The sequence below is a fragment of the Bison bison genome, unplaced genomic scaffold (assembly GCF_000754665.1).
Source record: "Bison bison bison isolate TAMUID 2011002044 unplaced genomic scaffold, Bison_UMD1.0 scf7180017864213, whole genome shotgun sequence".
Lineage (NCBI taxonomy): Eukaryota > Metazoa > Chordata > Mammalia > Artiodactyla > Bovidae > Bison > Bison bison.
Window position 1 is genome coordinate 7012494 of NW_011494785.1, and position 12019 is coordinate 7024512.

The following is a 12019-nucleotide window of genomic DNA, read 5'->3' on the forward strand; positions in this document are numbered from 1 at the left end:
ATCTAAGACCTGCGGTGGACAAGCTTTGTGGTTCTCGGCAAGTGGTTCCCTTACCTTCTCTCAAGTATAAAACACGTTCGAAGGCACCTGCCTCACAGGTAGGGGGTCTTAGGAAGCTTTAACAAGGGGATCCGTATGAAAACACCTAGTGCAAGGTGTCCCCCAGCAGGTCGTCTCGAGATGGCATTGTCCCTCCTTCCTTGCCTGATGCCAAGAAGTGAGATTAAAGGCTCTCTCAGAAGAGGCCAGAGATACTCTCACCTGAAACTCCGGACTCCTACTCAATTACATTTTAGACACTAAAAAAAATCCAAACCCCACAAAAACACCATCAAGTCTACAGGAAAGGAGTTTTGCCTCTGTCTGCCAAGCCGCCACGACTTCGCTCTCTTTTTAAAGCCTTCTTCTCCATCTCATATTTCTCAATTGCCTTCAAAAACCAAAAAAGAAAAGGGGTTTTAGGGTTTTAGTGCAAATCTGAGGGGAGGGCAGGGGTCAGGAACTAGGCCATTTCTCCCGCCGGTGCGCAAAAGGCCTGGAGCAAAGTTTGTGGCAGGGCCTTGCTGTCTCCCCGCTAGGTGGTAGGGCCTTGGTGGCCATGTGTGTCACTGACCTCATCCCCCTGAGGGTCACCACCACTATGTCTCCCACCCCCACTATGTCCCCCACCCCCACCTTCTCCCACGCTGCCCCTCCTCCTGGCCACACTCCCGAGGAACACAGGAAGGAAGCCTGGAGCAGGCTTCCAATCATGGCTCCACGGGTGACAAGCTGCTGTTTAACCTCTGTACAGAGGGATAATAACACCTACCTCCCAGTGCTCTTATAAGGCTGAGATACTACTATAAAGAATCTGATGTGTTTTAAAACACTAGCACTCCGTAGGCTTTCAGATAGGAGCTGCTTAATAAAGAGTAACTATTATTATGATTATTATTAATCATCACCATACCCCAACCTCTCAAGAGATTTCTCTTGATCTCTGATTCCTCCTCCCCACTCCCCCAGCCCTGATAAAAGGGAGGAAAGAAAAACAAATGTCAGTGACCCAACAAGCTGCATTGACTGTCAACCAGCCCAGTGCTAAGCTGGGATAATGAAGTTAATTAACCAAGTATGATTCTGTGTCTTTGCCCTCAAGGAATTTCCAGTCTATTCAGAGAACCAAATTAACATACATGGGACGATTAAGTCTTAAATGTTTAGGATTCAAATGAGTGGGATCAGTATGGGCTGGAGCAGAGAGGACTGGCCAGAAAAGGTCCGGTACGAGTGTTGGGGATAAGGGAGGAGGCAGCTCTCCTTAGCTTGATAAACCGTGAGATGCTTCTCCAGCCTCCCGCCACCTTCCTCCTGAACTGGCAGCCCTGGCCTGCGAGATGAGCTAAAGGTACTAGAATGTGTGCAGGTGTGTGGGCCTGTCGGGGAAGGAGTCACACTGATAAGTCTTTGCACCAACACTGTTGCCCCAATCACGTGCATCAGAGAAGGCACGATGGATGAATGAATCGGATGGGTGAGTGTCGACGTGGCAATACAGCCATGCCGCTGCCACCCACCAGGATGTCACTGTAGCTGACACTGGCAGGGCCTGGAAGGATGCACAAGATTTCCACAGCGAAAGAACAGAAAGGAACTTTGAATCCTGGAGGAAAAGTAAGTTTTAGGGCAAAAAATAATGAGACCTGAGTTTGCATTTGAGATGACAGAAGGACCTACAGGTAGGGCTGTTTCGTAGGAAGCAACTCCCAAACCTGGCTGGCGACCAGCCTCGCTAGGGAATTATTCAGATGTACGGATTTATTAGAGATGTTTATTCAGTCCTGAAAATTCAGAGGAAAGACTGATGCTGAAGATGAAGCTCCAATACTTTGGCCACCTGATGAGAACTGACTCATTAGGAAAGACCCTGGTGCTGGGAAAGACTGAAGGCAAGAGAAGGGGATGACAGAAGATGAGATGGTTGTATGGCATCACTGACTTGATGGACATGAGTTTGAGCAGGCTCTAGGAGTTGGTGATGGACAGGGAAGCCTGGCATGCTGCAGTCCATGGGGTTGCAAAGAGTTGGACACAACTGAGCGACCGAACTGAACTGATTCCTTATTGGAATAAATATCATTCCTTATTGAGTTTTGAACTGTTTATTTATTGTGGCTCTGAATTGGTCTCTATTTAAATTTTTAAAACCATAAATATTTTACATGGTACAAAATCAAACACAGTAAGAAGTCTCCTTCCTACTGCTCACTCAAGATTCTTAGTTTCTTGCATAGCTTTCTAGAGGTTTTCTAGAGGTATTCTGTACTGATTCAGATGAGAGCATACACGGCACACAGGTCTGCACCTGGCCCTTTTCACTTTTAGTTTTTCAAAAAGCTCCCAGGGGAGTCTGATGATCAGTTAGCTTTAGGTATCACTGCTCGAGATAACTAGGAATCTGAGACTGAAATACAGGTGAAAAGCTCAAATTTGCAAACATATCCTTCATTCCACAAATATTTCCTGAGCATCTACTAAAAGTCAGACACTGGGCCAGTGTTGAAGATGCAGCCATGAGCATCAAAGCCCGTCTCTGTCCTCCGAGGGCTCAGAGACTAGCAGGGAGAAGCCAGTGACTGCAAGGTGACCAAGGTAATCAGTGCTATTGAGGGTGGGGGACAGGTGTCAGGAGTGCACCCTGAAGGGGCACCTACACTGATCTCGGGGTGGAGGGTGCAAGGAAGGCCTTTTCAGAGGCTGTGGCCTATAGGCAGAGGAAGGTATGCCCTACTCCCTACTGCAGGAGTGAATGGTGAAGCTGCAATGGTGAGTGTACAAGCTCCTGAGGGAAGGAGACTGGAAAGAAGAGCTAGGCAAGTTCATGGCCAGAGACTGGAGGAGAAACCCACACTCAGGGTGTGGGAGAAGGAATAGAAACAGGACATGGCTAGGGTTAAAGCAGGCAGGGGGGTCTGGATCTCAGAAGGAGATGGCTCACTTACTACACATCTATTGAACACTTTTTATGCATCTGGTACTGTGCCAGATGCCCTCTGGTTGGGCAGCGTGGAGCCTGGAGACACTAGTCTGGCTCAGATGCTGACGTGGGAAGAGCAGTCCCATGGTCAAGGCTGATGTATAAAGGTCAGGGCACACCGTGGTCAACAGAGGTTGGGCAGGGTCACCAGGGGAGGGCTCTGGTGGCAGCAGGCAGTCAGCACCTTCCAGGTCTGATAGGCTGCCTGGACAGAGGAGCAGAAAGGACAAAGCCCCCCTTCCAGGTCACGTGAGGACCCACAGTTGCTCCTGCCAGCCCCGTCCTGGCTCTGACTGGCAATGAAGAACGCCGAGAAGCTGTGCCAATGCTGGGCAGCTTGAAAAGTCACCAGATCCTGCTACTGGAAGGATAATATTCATGTTCCTGGCTCTAAAATTATCAAAACAACCCCACAGAACTGACATATAAATATAGTCTTGTTGTAAAATACCCAAACATTTACAGACATACTTGGAGTAATAACTTTACTCATCTTCCATCCCATTCCCTTTCCAGAACTGACTCCATTTGGCATGTATCCTTCCAGACTCTTTCCCTACACATTCACACATATAATGTCCTTCCTGAGAGCCATCTAAGGGTTTTTGAGAGTCTTAACTCATCTATTAAGATGAGTCAGACCATAGAGAAAGTTGAGTGCCCAAGAATTGATGCTTTTGAACTGTGGTGTTGAAGAAGACTGACTCTTGAGAGTCCCTTGGACTGCAAGATCCAGCCAGACCATCCTAAAGGAGATCAGTCCTGAATATTCACTGGAAGGACTGATATTGAAGCTGAAACCCCAATACTTTGGCCACCTGATACATTGGAAAAGACTCTGATGCTGGGGAAGATTGAAGGCAGGAGAAGGGGATGACAGAGGATGAGATGGTTGGATGGCATCACCGACTCAATGGACATGAGTTTGAGTGAACTCTGGGAGTTGGTGATGGACAGGGAAGCCTGGCGTGCTGCAGTCCATGGGGTTGCAAAGAGCCAGACATGACTGAGCAACTGAACTTACTTAGCTCATCCAATTCTTGCATATATAATAATACACCTATGAAGTAGATATAGCATCAATGTTATCATCATTTTACAAGACACTGAGACTCATAGAGGCTCAATAGTTTACCTAATGTCAGAATGTGACAGAACAGTACAGCAGCAGGAATTCAAACTCTGACAGTCTTATTCTAAGCCTCTGGAGCTACGTACACCCTCATGTACATCTACAGAGCGCACGTACAGAGACAGAGTGCTTTCGAACTTAAACAAAATTTTTCCAAATAGTGTGTGTGTGTATTTTGCTTTTATTCACAATTCAATTCTAGGCTCTGCTCGACAGCGGGGTAAGGGAACTAAAGCTCGTGGTCTCCTTCCAGCTTCGGTAAAGAGTGGCTTAACCTCTGTGAAAGGCAACTTGACTGTATCCATCAACATTTTAAATTTTACTTCCAGGGCTCTATCTGGCAGAAATACGTGCAAATGAGTCCCAAGATACATGTACAAAAATATTCACGTTTACTATGATGAAAATGCCACTGAAATAAGGAATAGGGAAGAGTCAAATTGATTTTGCCACAGCCAAATCCTATATAAAAAAATAGGACTTTTATATAGATAAAAATGAAAGTTTATGAATTTAAAGAAACATGTCTTTAAGACTTCTATTGTGCAAACGTGCTTTCAAATTAATAAAGGGGTCCCTAGAGTCCTTTCTTCCTGGAAGCCTTACCTTAGCACTCAAAACTCACCAGGCTGTGCACCAGCGGGTTGGGACTCAGATCCGCGTCAGCAATCACCTGGTTCACCTGCTGAATGGAGCCAACCAGGCACGCTGGGAGGTGGGCCTGTTAAGGAAACTTTCTGGGTGATGATTACACACAAACAGAATAGGCTGGGGGAGCCCGGCCAGGACAGCAGCTCACTTCCTTTCCTGTGCTTTTTCCCCACTCCATTATTTTCTCTGCAAACATTCACACTTCTTTTATCTTGCCTTAAATGAGCTGCTTTAAAAATTGTAAACAAAAATTAACCATATTCTGGACACCTTGAAAAAGAATCACCCATTATGCTGCCACCCTGACAACTTACTAGGCTCTGGGGAGACTTCCTTCTAGCAGTATTACATACATACCTTTTCACATAATTATAATATCAGTGTATACCTATGTTAGTTACTACTCTGAATTCTCTCCCACTCATTATTACGATCACTTTCCATAATCTTTGTAATATTTTAAATGGCAGTATACAAATTCATTTAGAGAATGCATCCTAATAGACTTAACTGTCCCTTGGCTATTGAATATTTAAGCTGTTTATATTTTTTGCAACTATAAATCACGCTGTGATGCACACAGTCACACGGAGAGCTGTTTCCTTATTTGGGATTATTCCTTTAAGAGAGATTTTCAGGTGAAGGATGCCTGGGTCCAAGGGCATCTCGATCTTGTTTATCACTGTTGAAATCTCTGCTCAGTTTGATGGCCCCTCTTATTACCCTCTCTACGTTTGCATTTCTTTCTGTCGTGGTCTCAAGTGGTCTAGGATACATCCTTTGTAAAAGCCCCATAATCCATCACTCCTCACAGCCTTCACGTAAAGCCAGGCTCACTGTTACTTCCATTACCCTCAAGTGTTCTTACAAATTGGAGGACACTTGACAAATGAAGATGCCAAGGAGAGACATGACAAATCATAGGGAGTGAAATGGATTGCTTGGGTTGTGATGAGTGTGGGATTAAGAAGAGACAGGGCACATTAGAAAAAGGCCCAGGAAAGTGAGACCTTGAAGCAGATCCTCATGGGATCATTTGTACTCATCTTGAGAAGGGTTTCGGAGAGGCCCGGAAAGTGAGGTGATGCAGAGAGATACACGCAGCTTGGCTGGCAGGAGCATGACTCGAAGGTAAGTGAGCTATATAGAAAATGGAAAGACAGACTTATTTATAACCCAAGATGGTCTCTATTTGCTGCATGAGTTTTATGGTCCCCCAGAGACGGGATTCTGTGGGTCCCTGAGACACAAGGTTCAGGGTCAGAAGTGAGATCTGGATCAATGAGGCCAGAGTCAGAGATGGAAGATTCTGGTAGTGTCTGGATGATGCCAGAAGGGCAAAGTCTGGCCCAGGTAGAGGTGCTGGCAGGTTAGAAAGGCCAAATGGAGTTATTTTTTTAAATTCTTTATTGAATATGCTGCAATATTGCTTCTGTGTTCTGTTTTGGTTTTTGGCAGTGAGGCACGTGGGATTTTAGCTCTTCGACCAGGGATCGAACCACACCCCCTGCACTGAAAGGTGAAGTCCCAACCACTAGACCACCAGGGAAGTCCCCCAGATGGAGTTTTAAAAAGAAAGAAAGAAAAGGAGAGAAAGAAAGAAAGGGAATTCCCTAGCAGCCCAGCGGTTAGGACTTGGCACACTCTCACTGCCGTGTGTGCCTGGTTTCAATCCCTAGTCAGGGAACTAAGATCCTGCAAGTCACATGCTGTGCACAGCCAAAAACAAATACAATTTTTTTAAAAAGAAAAAAAAAAGTTGAGTACTCAGCTAACTGGTCTGAGGGCAGAGGCTTGGACTGTAACTTAGTTTCTAAGTTTAGTTCTTTGGAAGGTAGAAGGGAAAGGAGACAATGGGGAAAAAAGAGCATTTTTTTACTCTTTTTCCCCACCTTTTCAACAAGTATTTCCAGTATGTCTTCCTTTGGTGCTATTTCTGCTCTATCTTAGTAAAACCAACTCAAGTCAAACACTCCTTCGCAGCCTCAAATTCTTTTAGAGGATAGGTGGGGCTTAAATAACTGAAGAAAATCAACACACACATAAGAAACAAGTTAGTAAGTGGTGAATGATAGAGCCCCTGTCACGCCTCTGTGCAGGTGTGTTGTCTCCGTTGCAGACAAGGATACAGGGCACATTGTCCTTCAGGTTCTTCCTCATGGCATCCTTTAGCGCGTTCTGCGCAATCAGGGAGACACCCAGAGGCTCATCCAGCGGCACCATGGGCAAAGCAGTGAGGTTGACGACTTCCAACCTCCTGAAGCGAGCCATTGTCCACTTCCTTGTACACTGACCAACAGTTAAGTTTCCACTTTTAAGAGCCTCTCATTCCCCCACTACGGTCTTGTTCTCTGTTCAACCAGCCTCCTGGAAATCAGAAATAAGCACAGAACCAACTTAGAAAGCTCAACCATGTTCATCTCGCAAGCAGGGCTGATGGCGAGGCACACGCCGCATACAACATGCGGAATAAAGACTTGTTAGAGAAACCCATTCTTTTTTTTTTTTTTTCATTGCTTCTTTTGATTTACAATGTTGTGTTAGTTTCTGCCGTACAGCAAAGAGAATCAGTTTTATATCTGTTCTTTTTTAGATTCTTTTCTCATATAGGTCATTACAGAGTATTGAGTAGAGTTCCCTGTGCTACACAGTAGATCCCTATTAGTTCTCTATTTTACAGACGCGTGTGTGCATGCTTCTCAAGAGATACACGTAACCTTTGAGTTGTGCAGGAACTGAGGTCCCCATGCAGGTGCAGCATTGTAACCTCAGGCTGAACACAAGATGCCTGGAGCGTGCGTGTTAAGTCGCTTCAGTCACGTTTGACTCCTTGTGACCGCATGGACTAAGGCCTGCCAGGCTCCTCTGCCCATGGGATTCTCCAGGCAAGAATACTGGAGTGGGTTACCATTTCCTTCTCCAGGGGATCTTCCTGACCCAGGGATCGATCCTGAGTCTCCTGCATTTCCTGCCTTCAGTTCAGTTCAGTTCAGTTCAGTTGCTCAGTTGTGTCCGACTCTTTGCAACTCCATGAATCGCAGCACGCCAGGCCTCCCTGTCCATCACCAACTCCCGGAGTTCACTCAGACTCACGTCCATCGAGTCAGTGATGCCATCCAGCCATCTCATCCTCTGTCGTCCCCTTCTCCTCCTGCCCCCAATCCAGCATCAGAGTCTTTTCCAATGAGTCAACTCTTCACATGAGGTGGCCAAAGTACTGGCGTTTCAGCTTTAGCATCAGTCCTTCCAAAGCCCAGGACTGATCTCCTTTAGAATGGACTGGTTGGATCTCCTTGCAGTCCAAGGGACTCTCAAGAGTCTTCTCCAGCACCACAGTTCAAAAGCATCAATTCTTCGGCACTCAGCCTTCTTCACAGTCCAACTCTCACATCCATACATGACCACTGGAAAAACCATAGCCTTGACTAGATGGACCTTTGTTAGCAAAGTAATGTCTCTGCTTTTGAATATGCCATCTAGGTTGGTCAAAGCTTTCCTTTGGATTCTCTACCACTGCGCCTCTCTAAGCCTCACCTATAGTCGGAGATGTGGATTAGGTTGCTAGGACCCTCTTCAGCTCTCAGATACTGGGTTTCTGTGACGCTGGGGTGGGCGGTCCATCCCCTTGGCATGAGGCTCCTGAGAGACCTGAGGCTTTCTGCTCCCTCTCCAGTGGCCCCGTCACTACTTCTCCTCCTGGATTTGGAATGTGCTGGCCAGACTGCTCTCTGAGGTCCTTGCTTACTGGCCAGGAGGAATTTATCACTACCATCTGTGGGTCCTCCCTGTCTAGAGCCTGGGGGTATAGGCCTGGTTATAATGAAGTAAAAGATTCAGATCTGCCCTCAAGAAGCTCATACATAATGGAAAGAGAGAGAAAAGGTATAGTCTGATGAAAAAAAAAATTAACCAGGTGCCCTTTCACCACAGTCTCCTTTCCTCTCCTTTGGTTCCTGCCTTCTGCTCTGCTCTCTGCCCACCCTCCCCAGACAGCCATCCTATACGCCTGCTGCACTCAGCTTCTTCCTGGTCCCTGCTATGCTGTGTGGTCTGTGCCTTTGTACATGCTGCTGCCCCCATTCAATCAGCCCAGGTGATATATCTTTTAGAAAACCTTCTTGAATTACTCCAGGCCATTAGTACCACACCTTCTCTGTGAAGGCCAGGATTCTGCTTGCAACTATTACAGCACTTACTATCCTGAACTAGAAGAATTTGCTTCCACATCTTTCTTCATTAAGCAAATTACCCTCTAGGAAGTAGGTTCAGTCAATATTTGCTTCCTTTTTTTTTACATTTTATTTACTTAGGTGCACTGGGTCTTAGTTGGAGCATGCGGGAGGTTTTGGTCGTGACATGCAAACTCCTAGCTGCAGCATGTGGGATCTAGTTCTCCAACCAGAGATCGAACCCAGGCTCCCTCCATTGGGAGATCAGAGTTTCAGCCACTGGACCACCAGGGAAGTTCCCTGAGTCCCTTTCTAACTCATCACATTTCTTTTTGGGCCAAAGAGGTTATCCATTTGGGTTGCCCCAAGTCAGCTGGATTGTAGGAAAGGTTGGCCCAGGCCAATACTCTGCTCCTAGCCTTTAGCCATACAGCGCTTCTGAGTTTTCTTGCACGCCCCTGCCCCAACATGAACTGGAAAATTAAACACATTCTCTGAAAAGCCAGGCTTAGGGGGACTCTGTTAAGAAGCCTCTTGCTTTCGTTTAACATTACATTGGAAGGACTGATGTTGAAGCTGAAACTCCAATACTTTGGCCACCTCATGCGAAGAGCTGACTCATTGGAAAAGACTCTGATGCTGGGAAGGGTTGAGGGCAAGAGGAGAAGGGGACGACAGAGGATGAGATAGTTGCATGGCATCACTGACTCAATGCACATGAGTATGGGTAGTCTCTGGGAGTTGGTGATGGACGGGGAGGCCTGGTGTGCTGCAGTTCATGGGATCGCCAAGAGTCAGACACGACTGAGCGACTGAACTGACTGACTCATGTCTAATGGGAGAACTGAATATTATGCTTAAGATAAACATTTAAAATTCTGTTCCTTTCTGAATTTTTCATCGTACTATTTTAGGATAAGTATTCTCTGAAGCATGATAAGTTTTTACTGTCATTACTTGGAGAGAAAAAGAGGATGGGGAGAACACTAACTTCATTGAATATCTACCCTGTGTCCAGGACTGTGCTGTATATTAGGGGCAGATGAGTAGAAGAATAAAAAAACATTCTGCCCTCATGGAGCGCATATTCTTGCACATGAGATTTGAAAGTCCTCTGTTTAAAGTTAAATGTTTTAACTTAAACATGTTAAGTTAAAACAATGCTGAGGTTGTAGTCAGGAAGACTTTTCTTCAGTTTAACCTCCAGTCATTAAATGACTACCTATTGACTTCCCAACAGAACCAACAATTCATTCTTACTGGGGGACAGGATGGTGAACTAAACCAGACCTGATCCCTGCCCTAATGGAGCTTATGTCAACTAGAGGTGACAAGTGCTAATTAATAACGTGCTAGCGCTAAGCTGCTTTCAGTCGTGTCTGACTCTTTGCGACCCCATGGACTGTAGCTCACCAGGCTCCTCTGTCCATGGGATTCTCCAGGCAAGAATACTGGAGTGGGTTGCCATTTCCTTCTCCAGGGGATCTTCCCGACCCAGGGATTGAACCCATGTCTCTTTGGTCTCCTGCATTGGCAGGCGGGTTCTTTACCACTAGTGCCACCTGGGAAGCATGAATTATAACTGACCACTGCTCCCACTCCAGTATTCTTGCCTGGAAAATCCCATGGGCACAGGAACCTGGTGGGCTACAGCCCATGGGGTCACAAAGGAGTCAGCATGACTTAGCAACTGAGCACATGCGCTGTTTCAAAGGGAAGGACACAGTGCTGTGAGAGACGACATAATAGTGGAGATCGACCCAGTTAAGGTGTCACAACTTGAAGGACGAGCAGGAGTTACTTAGATAAGTGAGGAAGGGAAACACCATCCAAGCAGAGGGGCACAGAGTAGAAGGACAGGAAAAGTCTAGACCTGTGCATCACAGTAGCCACGAGCCACATGTGACACCTGAGTCCCTGGAATTTGGTTAGTGTGACCAAACTACTAAAATCTTTAGAAGAAATATTTTATTTATCTGGCTGTGCCAGGTTTTAGCTGCAGCCCATGGGATCTTTGACCTTCCCTGTGGCATGTGAGACCTTTTAGCTGCACCATGAGAACTCTTTGCTTCGGCACATGGGATCTAGTTCCCTGAACAGGGATCAAACCTGGGCCCCCTGGATTGGGAGCATGGAGTCTTAGCCAGTAGACCACCAGGGAAGTCCTAACATCTTAATTTTAGCTAATTAAAATTTAAAACCTAAAGCAGAAAAAGTAAAAAATATTGATTGTATGTTGAAATGATCATATTTGGGACATATGAGTGAAAATAAACATTATTCATAGTAATAGCACCTGATTTTCAAAAGAATTTTTTAAAAATATGGCTCTGAGAAAATTCTAAATTATGTATGTGGCCCACATTATGTTTCCATTGGATGGTGCTGGGTTAGACCAGGCAGTTTGGTTCCAGGACATGGAACTTTCCCCTTTTCAATGAAGTAAGGTAGCAGATCAGATCAGATCAGATCAGTCGCTCAGTCGTGTCCGACTCTTTGCGACCCCATGAATCCCAGCACACCAGGCCTCCCTGTCCATCACCAACTCCCGGAGTTCACTCAGACTCACATCCATTGAGTCAGTGATGCCATCCAGCCATCTCATCCTCTGTCGTCCCTTTCTCCTCCTGCCCCCAATCCCTCCCAGCATCAGGGTCTTTTCCAATAAGTCAACTCTTCAAATGAGGTGGCCAAAATACTGGAGTTTCAGCTTTAGCATCAGTCCTTCCAAAGAAATCCCAGGGCTGATCTCCTTCAGAATAGACTGGTTGGATCTCCTTGCAGTCCAAGGGACTCTCAAGAGTCTTCTCCAACACCACAGTTCAAAAGCATCAATTCTTCGGCGCTCAGCCTTCTTCACAGTCCAACTCTCACATCCATACATGACCACAGGAAAAACCATAGCCTTGACTAGACGGACCTTTGTTGGCAAAGTAATGTCTCTGCTTTTGAATATGCCATCTAGGTTGGTCATAACTTTCCTTCCAAGGAGTAAGCAAGCATCTTTTAATTTCATGGCTGCAGTCACCATCTGCAGTGATTTTGGAG

At 46.0% G+C, this 12019-nt stretch overlaps 1 protein-coding gene across 1 annotated transcript in view; it reads right to left on the minus strand.

Annotated features, from left to right (window-relative positions):
• FAM227A (family with sequence similarity 227, member A) overlaps positions 1–7073 on the minus strand; it is a 44064-nt gene extending 36991 nt beyond the window's left edge. The window contains exons 1-3 of the mRNA XM_010845226.1: positions 6932–7073; positions 4777–4859; positions 358–430 (exon numbers count right to left, since the gene is read on the minus strand). Coding sequence (XP_010843528.1) covers positions 358–430; positions 4777–4859; positions 6932–7073 — 298 coding nt within the window. The remainder of the gene's footprint in view (positions 1–357; positions 431–4776; positions 4860–6931) is intronic.
• Between the last annotated feature and the right edge of the window lie 4946 nt (positions 7074–12019).